General features: G+C 35.4%; 1 protein-coding gene across 1 annotated transcript; it reads left to right on the plus strand.

Annotated features, from left to right (window-relative positions):
- The first annotated feature begins 6,639 nt into the window (after positions 1-6,639).
- On the plus strand, positions 6,640-7,925 carry LOC141718345 (uncharacterized). The gene is made up of 3 exons (XM_074520726.1): positions 6,640-6,855; positions 6,943-7,133; positions 7,295-7,925. Exons 1-3 carry the CDS (start codon positions 6,640-6,642, stop codon positions 7,923-7,925), a joined length of 1,038 nt encoding a protein of 345 aa, XP_074376827.1.
- Positions 7,926-10,450: the final 2,525 nt, after the last annotated feature.

Here is a 10,450-nt window from a genome sequence, read left to right on the forward strand (position 1 = left end):
ACATTCTTTATAATGAAGCAAGCATAGTATGTACCAATCTTTGCGGATTATTGATTACCAGTTAGTAATCCTACGACCAGGAACTATTTAAGTTTAGAGTTATCATCTTTTAGGTCTCATTATTATGATCTCATCACAACCCATAAAAAGCTTTACTCTAAACTGTGGTATATCTTATTTAAACATTTAAGTAGATAGAGCCCACAATAAAAACAAAACAAGCCTTTTATTAATATCAATGAAATTAAAACAGATTACATAAAAGTTATTCCTAAATCCTTATATATGATTGGACTTAGGACATATCTCTTTCAGATAACACTACAGATTTACAAAAAGAAAATTATAAAAATAATTACATTATCTATGTGTTCAAGTCAAGGTGCACAAGTAATTAGCTATGTGTTCAAGTAATTTAGTATACAAGGAAAAGAGTAAAGGCAAATTTTGAAAAAAAGAAAATCCATGGAAGTCTGTTACTTTTTAGAGCAAGAGTGAAACATTACAACTGTGAGTCCTAAACTTAAGTTGTCGGTGATGTTTTTAAACATAATGTTGGCTTCACACTATGCAGCATACCAAAACCAATAACATATAAAGACCAAAACCAAAATTTATACACAAAACCAATTGAACAAACAGTATCATTAAATTTTCAGAACCAAAAGAAGTTAACAAACATACAATATAAAGACAAACATACAATATCATACATTTATCAGTTTAAAAAAGAAAAAAACATACAATATCATACACATCATATAAAGATAAAGACATGCAGATACATACAATATAATGCCATACAACATCATACCTAATTGATACATACAATATCATACTACACAATATCATACCTAATTGGTCCACAATAAACAAGTTCGAACAAAATTAGGGTTCATAGAGAGCTTACCAAACCCAGAGCAAAGGAGTTGGTGCTTCGATTCGACTCAAACCTAGCTTCGGCTCAAACCCAGCTTCGACTCAACCCTAGCTTCGATTGGAGCTTCAATTGAGCTTCCATTGTGAGCTTCAAACCTAGTAGCTTCAATTCTTTCAGTTTGTGACTTCGATTGTGAGCTTCAAATGGCTTTGATTGCTTCAGTAATGAGAGTAGTGAGAGTTCATTGGAGTGTAGTGAGAGTGGTTGAGAAAGTCAGGGTGAGAGAATGTGGGAGTTATGTGTTTTAGTTTTTAGTTTTATATTTTTAGTTTTTAGTTTTATGTTTTTATTTTTTATTTGGGGGGAATGTGGGTGAAATATTTGGGGGGAAGTGAATTTGTCTAGGGGGAAACAAATTTGGAGGGGGGGAACATATACACTACTTAAAATATAAACAGGAAAAGAAATGGGCTGATTTAGCGTGCTTTTTTTCAGCTTACATTAGACATCGGTTGAACTACAAATCGATGTCTATATAAATCATGGACATCGGTTTTATTGGGACCGATATTGATAGTACTCTTTTACATCGGTTGTGCCAATAACCGATGTCTAAAGGGCGATGTCTATTAACAGATTTCTAGTAGTGCAATCAATCTTCATGTTTAAAAAAGACATCTTTTTGTCAAACAGATTCATAAAACTTTAAAACCCAAAAGAACCGTCCTTAGCTCTTAGTATCGATTTGTTGTAACGTAAGCAATAAAGATTATAATAAACTTAAAGAAATTTAATCTTAAGGATACAGATTACAATATACGTTTAGATTATGACCTGGAGAGTTTATATAACACTATTAGGTGGTTATAAAAAAACCCAAAAAAGTCCAAAACGCTAACTCAGGGCATATCCTAACAAAAAATTTTAACCATATTCAAAGAGATTGTAGGAAATTCCTGGTAGGAATTTACGTGGGCGTCTGGTCTATTTCCTACCAAATATCCTCGTTTCCTACCAAATTCATGTATATTATGAATTTGCAATAAATATCTTATGCTTAAAAACTACTATTCGGTAGGGGTGCACGTCGGTCAGGTTAGGCGGATCAGGAGCAAACCTCTAACCCAATTCATTTAATTCAGTTTTATATTTTTAACCCCATTAATGTAAGTTTAAATTTTACACTACAAGAAATTTGCCTTTTACCTACACATTATAAAGGTAGGTAAAAATACTTTTTGTGCAGGTAAAGAGTTTTACCCACTAATAAAATATTGGTAGCGATTGGTAGATAAAGGTTGGAGGATAAATAGTCTTTACCTACATTTATTGAATTGGTAGGTAAAATATAAAGTGGACCCCACTTTTCCAAATCATGAAAGATGAGTCATCGATGACATGTCACAAGTATATTGCAATAAGTTATTTCCACATTGAAACCCATGTGGCGGCGGCTCACGAGTGATCCACATAGTTTTAGAAGTTTGTAACATGAGTGGTTGGAAAAAGTCAATTCGGTTGTCGAGATTAGTCCATGATAAATAATTGTTTTATTTCAATTAACTTTAATATTAAATACATAAAATATGAAATGTGCAAATTTGAAAAAACATGAAATAATTTATTAACATGTAAAATGTACTCACGGAATAGAATTTACAGATTTACAATAAAAATAATACAATTCAATCTTCAAATTCTATAAGCATTATCTTGCATATATTTCATGAACTAGAATGAGCAAGTAAGCCCAGAGCATTTTCATTTGAGAAAACTATCACTCTTCAACACTTCTATTTATCCACAATTTTCATCATGATTCGTGTAAAGAAACCAACATGAAAATTCATTACTCAAACTTCCTTTCCTTGAATTGTGGATTAATGAAATTAGAGACAAATAAATGCAATTAAAAAGGTAGAAATGGAACACCTCCAAATTAATCAATCGGTTGGTAGTCCAGAATGAATATTGCCCACACACTTTGGATGTTTGATACATGAGAGTAAATTTATATAGGTTAACTATTAAGGTGCATGATTATATGCTTATATAGGTTAACTATTACTCCAACCCCATTATACCTTTGTCTCGGCGGACAAGATTAGTACTCAAAACCACCATTGTAATTTGTAAAGCTAGAATCTCTTTGAAACATTCACTTTTATCAATTGTGAAAGTCAACAAGCATTAGACATTAGACGCACACTAATCAAATGCATATAAATATTATTGATATGTAATAATTAACATGTATTTATATTTTAAGAAAATAATAGATGCATGAAAATATACGTGTTAAAGCTAAAACTTGATACCTGTGTACAAGGGAGACCTGGTGAGAGATTTGAGATCCATATTGGCAGGAAACTACTAGTCCGCTTATATCATCATAATACCAGTCTAAATAAATACACCTCTTCCTTTGTGAAACAACCCAGGTCTATTACTTTTAGCGAATATCATGCCACCCATGACGTGCATTAACAATATCTTCTTTATTCACTCATTTTTTATGGGAATGAATTTTATTTTATTTTTATTTATAATTATATATTTGTTTTCTATTTTAATACTTATGAAAAAATACATTTGTAATTTTATATAAGATATTGATAATTTATTTTAAATTCTATTAGTTCTAAATGTTCGAATGTACAATACTATTTATGTCTTATGTTTGATTTTGAGAATCATTAGTTTAATTTCAATATAACGTTTCTTGCAATGATTAATATGCATATATTTTAGGATAGAGTAGAATTTTGTATTTTAGTTAGAATTGTAGGATACAAAATTTGTTTAAAAGTTTTATTCGTCAAAATTTTTATTTAAAAATTTTTCTTTAATTTATTTATAAAACAAATTTCTAAAATTTTAAATATATAAAATAGATAAACTCATGAATATCCTTGATGCGACACTAATAAGAGTATTTGTGTTAATTGATAATTTTAAATGTAAACCAGACAAAAAAATATGAAAGTGAACTTGCTTGAATATTTTAATTAAAATAATATTACGTAATAAAATTTCATATTATTTTTAAGTTGGTTAAAAAAATTAAAATATAAAAATTAAAAAACATGATTATAACGGAAGACATTTATGAAGGAAGAGTGACACGTAATGTCCACATCAATGGTTACGAACGTCAATTTGGTTTGATAACCTTGCACGTATAAGTAAGTTTAGTATTTTACTTTTATACACCATTAAATTCTAGAATTATAAATGTGTAGGTAAAGGTAGTTTTTAGCTACCAATAGATATTGGTAGGTAAATTATTTGTAGGTAAAAGTACAATTTCTTGTAGTGTTATCGAGTTGGATCGACTAGATTTTTGGTCGGTTCGGTTCAGTTTAGGTTGGGTATTATAAGCTACTAGGAAAATTAATTTATTTTGTGTCATCGGTCAAGCAACAAATCAACTCTTCCCCAAAATTTTCCCCTAATAAAAAAATAATTAAATAGAAACTAAAATATTACTTAAATTGTATATAACAAAGCATTCTTGTTACATGCATACGATCACATGGAATACTGACTTTTCTTTTATCAAATTAAGTCATACGATTTTATAAGAAAAAGACTAAATGAACTCAAACGAAGTAGGTGTGCGCTCAAGTTGGAATTGGTAGGTTGCACGCAAAACCCTAAACTAACCCATTTAATTCAATTTTAATAATATTTAAAACGATTAAAATTCGATTTGAATTTTTTAGGCTGGTTTAAGGCGGGGTTAGGTCTGGTAGGGTCGGTTAGGTCGGGTTTCGAAACCCATGGTCACCCATACTATCCGGTATTTGATATGGTGAGTATACATAGATGTGCATATAGTTCATAATTTGATTGTTATTTGTGGTGATAATGTGGTATATGCTGTATATATTATATTTATACCTAATTTTAATTTTATTAAGATTTTTTCATCTTATCATTTGACCCTTACTTATTTCTGATAAACTTTCTTATAAAATATCAAGATATTGTCAGAAATTCCCTTCTTATTTAACAAAATTCTATAGATTATACTAAAAATGAAATAATGAAAGTTCAGTTGGTATTTGGTCCGTAATTATAGTAATATTTAAAATAAGACATTCTCACAAATAGATAAATTATCATTATAGAATTAACATATCTAATGCTTTTCCTTAAAACAAAATAATATATAAAATTCAGCGGGCCGGGCTAAACAAAAATATACTATGGATCTAATTTTAAATAAGAAATTAAGAAAACTACATATAGTTAGTTGGATTTGATTAACCGGGCTATAATAAAATATTAAATATTAATTATACCACTAAAAAAATTATATTATTTGACCGGCCTATAACAAAATTGATATGGATAAGTGTCGCATTAATTGCACTTGGGCTCCTTGTCCGAAAAGTCCAATACATACATGTCTCGTCCAAGCTTCATAGCAGGCCTGTCTGGTCCAAAGCTTCGTAACAGGCCTATGACGGCCCAAACAACCAAAGTAGAGACATGTGTTCTAAACGCCCTCAAAATCCTATATAGAAGGTTCTGGATCTCCTTCCCCAAGAGGACTCCTAATCACCATCTAACTTGGAGGCTTGTCCACCAAGTCTCCCAGCAGAAGTCTAAAGCTAGACCCACCTCTATATAAAGGGCTCCGCCCCTCAATCTAGAACTACGTTTTTGGCTTGATTCTCTACAACACCGAGATATGTAGGCATCTTGCAAGGATCGATACTCCCAAACGCAAGAGCATCCATTAAAGCTCGAAGCTCACCAACCCTAGCATTAAATACAAAAGTAATCAGGTTTTTATTCCACAACATTTGACGCCGTCAATGGGAAGACTACTAAAACCATGGTGAATACACGACGAAGAAACAATGGTGGAACAAACACTCCTGTTCCACAACGAACAGTCGCATCAGCGGTGGAAGTACCACCTCACTGAACTTATGCCTCCTTACAAGAAGGAACCCTGGTAAGGGCAACTGAGGCTCAACCACAAGGGTCGAATCCCCTGGCTCCTCAAGGGAAGAATCTAAAATTGCAGCAGGTACATGCACCTGTGAGCTCTCAGCCCGTTGGGTATGAGTACTCGATGATCGTGACCACTAACCCCCCTTACGGAATGCCTCTACACCCTGAAGTTGAAGGGAATGGACACTTTGATAGGGGTGAAGCACAAGGGCGGACGCCCCAATATATACGTGGCTTGGCTCCTATTCCGGAGGATCAAAAATTCTTTGGACCTTACACTGAAAGAGACTCTGAATCATCTAATGATGATGTTGCTCCAAGAAGGAGATATGCTGGCAATGAACCAATGGCTGATAAGAACAACGCTCCAGGAGCACTCAAGGGACGATCCCCCAAGATGTTCAAGAGAGGATCAGGGCTCATGAAGCTGAGATCCAAAGGTTGAAGCGTCACCCAGAGGCACAACTGACTCCAAGACCCCCACTTGCTCCAAGACGAAGAGGTCCCCCCCAATCATAGATCTGGATGGTCCCATACCAAGAAGGGCAGTTGCCCCTAGGGCTGATCCAAGTGATCTTATGCCCCTGGGAGATCCCGATAATCCAAACCCACCATTCATTGATGAGATAATGAACACTCACATCTCGAGGAAGTTCAAGATGCCCACCATCAAAGCATAAGATGGTATTGGCGACCCTGCTAACCATGTAACGATGTTCTCTAATGTCCTGCTGCTACATCCCGTGAATGACGCTATTAAGTGTCGGGCCTTCCCTCAAACCCTGTCGGGTATGGCTCAAAGGTGGTATAGTCATCTGCCTTCGAACTCTATTGGATCCTTTAAGGACTTGAGCCAAGCTTTTATCAAGCAATTCATAAGTGGCAGAGTGCCCGAGAAGAGTTCAGCCTCTCTTATGGGCATAATCCAAGGAGTAAAGGAATCCGTGAGAGAGTATCTAAATCAGTTTATGAAGGAGGCTTTGAAGGTCCCTGATCTTGATGATAAGGTAGCTATGATAGCCCTATAGAAAGGGACTAGAAATGAGTTCTTTAAGATGTCCTTGGCTAAACGCCCTCCCGAGAGTATGCTGCAGCTCCAGGGTAGAGCCGAAAAGTATATCAAGATGGAGGAGAGTATGAAGAAGACAACTGTGAATAACAAACCTACTGGAAACAAGAAGAGGAAGACAGATCAAGAGTATGACGCTAAGGACAAGTATCCACGAATTAGCAAAAGCTCTGACTCCTCCTCTTCTATGAAGAATCAACAACTATGGTTTGCTGGGTATGCGAGGTTGAACAATCCAAGAAGCCATATCATTATGGAAATTGAGAAGGACAAAGACTTCAAATGGCCGAAGCCACTAAGGGGGGACCCCGAGAAAATAGACAAGAGTAGTACTGCAGGTTTCACAAAGATTTCGGTCATGATACTGACAATTGTAGGCAACTCAAGGACGAGATTGAGTATCTGATCCGAAGGGGAAAGTTTGGAAGTTTCACCAAGGGTGAAGAGGCTGGAGGCCAAAAGAGAGATAATGATCGAAGATATGACGATCGGAGGGGTAATGACAGAGATCGCAACCCACAGCCCCGAGGGCCGATAATCAATATAATCTCAGGGGGTCCAACAACAGCTGGCACTACAAGGAACTCCGGAAAAGCATATGCAAGAGAAGTAATAAGCATAGTTGGGGAACCATCTAAGCGTTCTAAGTCAGAGATGACACTTGAATTTGGTGACCCGGACCTTGAAGGTTTGAAATTTCCTCAGGATGATCCTCTGGTTATCACTCCGATAATTAGAAATTGTCATGTTATGAGGGCCTTAATGGACAATAGAGCTTCTGTGGACATTCTGTTCTATGATATATTCATAAGGATGGACTATAATGACTCTCAACTAACTCCATCTGACGCACCCACCTATGGGTTTAACCATGTAGAATGTAAAGTCGAGGGAGCGATACAACTTTCCGTAACTATCGGGGAAGAGCCCATGGAGGTCACGCAAATGTTGAACTTTCAGGTTGTCAAGGCAGCCTCTACCTACAATGCCATCATGGGTAGGACATAAATCCATGCTTTTAAGGCTGTGCCCTCAACTTACCACATGGTCTTGAAGTTCCCAACTAGGATCGGTGTTGGAGAAGCAAGAGGAGATCATAAAATGGCCTGCAGTTTCTATGTTGCAGCACTTAGGCCCGATGGAACCAGGGGACAGGTTTTCCTTGTAGAAGAATGGACACCGAGAGAATGACGAACTACGAGGAAAGCCAGCTAAGGACTTGGTCCCAATTCCCTTAGATCCCTTAGACCCGAAAAAGGTCACATATATTGGGGCATCTTTGGACAAGTCCTTGAAGGGTCGAATAACAACTTTCCTCCAAGAGAACAATAATGTATGCAAGAAGAGTTAAATCAGTTTGAGAGAAACAAAGTTTGGAAATCGGTTCCGGAAACAAAGACAAATGTATTATTGGAATAAAGTGGGTGTTCAGGAATACGATGGATGAAAATGGAATTGTTACCATAAACAAAGCAAGGCTGGTTGCAAAAGGCAACTCATAGGAGGAATGGATTGATTATGATGAAACTTTTGCTCTAGTTGCAAGACTTGAAGCAATAAGGATTTTTCTGGCATTTGCTGCACATTCAAATTTCAAGATATATCAAATGGATGTGAAGAGTGCATTCCTTAATGGTGAGTTGGGAGAAGAGGTTTATGTGCAACAACCATTTGGCTTTGAAGATCCAGAATTTCCAAATTTTGTATACAAGCTGCTCAAGGGTCTTTATGGACTTAAACAAGCACCTAGAGCTTGGTATGACACACTGTCGGAATTTTTGATTAAGCATGGATTCACTAGAGGTAAAATTAACAAAACTCTCTTCTACAAGAAGCATGGTGATGATATGATCCTAGTACAGATCTATGTTGATGATATTATCTTTGGTTCTATTAATGAAAAACTGTGCCAAAGATTCTCAAAGCAACTTCCAACAGCTATGTATTCAGCCTCAGTTGTGGAAGTGGACACAGATTGTTGTTTTTTACTATACCAAGATACAAGTCCTTGTCCAAGAAATTGACAGCTTCCACTAGTACTCTTGTTGTCAACCCTGCATCCAGTAAAATCTCCATCTGTGTATGCAACAACTTCAAAATTAGTTCTATTAGGATACCATAATCCCAAGTTTGGATTCCAATTCAAGTATCTGAAAATCCTTTTCACAGCCATCAAATGTGATTCTTTTTTATTTGCTTGAAATCTTGCACACAAACATGTTGCAAACATGATGTCTGGTCTTGATCCAACTTTGTAGCTGTAGACATAGGTGTAGATGCAGGTGAACAATCAACCATACCAAAATTTTTTAACAAATCTTTGACATACTTAGTTTGGCTGATGAAGATTCCATCACTTCTTTGACTGAATTGAAGTCCAAGAAAGTAACTCAATTCTCCCATCATACTCATTTCATATTCACTCCGCATAAACTTAGAGAATCTTTAGAAAAGCTTTCCATTAGTAGAACCAAAGATAATTGAAAGGCATATGTCATAGCCTATTTGTTTATTCGAGGATTTAACTCAACTCAGATAAGGATGTAACAAGTAAATAGTGGTTCTATCTTCAAAGAGATCTCACTAAGTAACATATGTCAAAGGATTAAGTAACATTGTTCATCTACAGACTTGAGGACTTAATTCACTGGAAGAAGCTCAAGAAATTGATCAAGCCTCAGTGATATAAATCAAGAATTTGGATTTAATCAAGTGACAGAGATCTCGTTAGGGTATTAAATATTTACAGGGATTTAATCTGAAGAAAATCAAGTTATTAAAGTCAAGACATGAAGAAACGTCACAGAAGTTAGTCACTCATGAACCAGACAATACATCGAGTGTCAACATTGAAGTTAGTAACTTGTATACAAAATTTGGAAATTCTGAATCTTCAAAGACAGGTGGTTGTTTCACATAAACATCTTCTTCCAACTAACCATTAAGGAATGCACTCTTCACATCCATTTAATATAACTTAAAATTTGAATGTGTAGCAAAAGCAAGAAAGATCCTTATTGCTTCAAGTCTTGCAACTGGAGTAAAAGTTTCATCATAATCAATTTCTTCCTCGTGTGAGTAGCCTTTTGCAACGAACCTTGTTTTGTTTCTAGTGACAATTCCATTTTAATCCATCTTGCTCATAAACACCCATTTTTCCCAATAATACTTCTATTCTTTGGTGCATGAACCAATTTCCAAATTTTGTTCCTTTCCAACTGATTTAGCTCTTCTTGTATTACAGATATCCAATCAGGATCAAGAAGAGCTTCCTCAGTTTTCTTGGGCTCAACTTGAGACAGAAAACATGCATGAAGACATTCATTTATAGTTGTACTTCTAGTCCTCACTCCAGTATTGGGATCACCAATAATTACATCTGCATTATAACTCCTATCCCATTTCCTTGTGTGAGTTTGTTGACTTGTATTTTCTGCTTCTTTTATATCACTGGCATAACTTTCAGAATTATCTCCTCTTTCTCCCCATGAGTTTGTGCTATCAAATTCGGGTGTTTGAGATGAGCTTCCATT

This window comes from Apium graveolens, chromosome 4, assembly GCF_009905375.1.
Source record: "Apium graveolens cultivar Ventura chromosome 4, ASM990537v1, whole genome shotgun sequence".
Taxonomy (NCBI): domain Eukaryota; kingdom Viridiplantae; phylum Streptophyta; class Magnoliopsida; order Apiales; family Apiaceae; genus Apium; species Apium graveolens.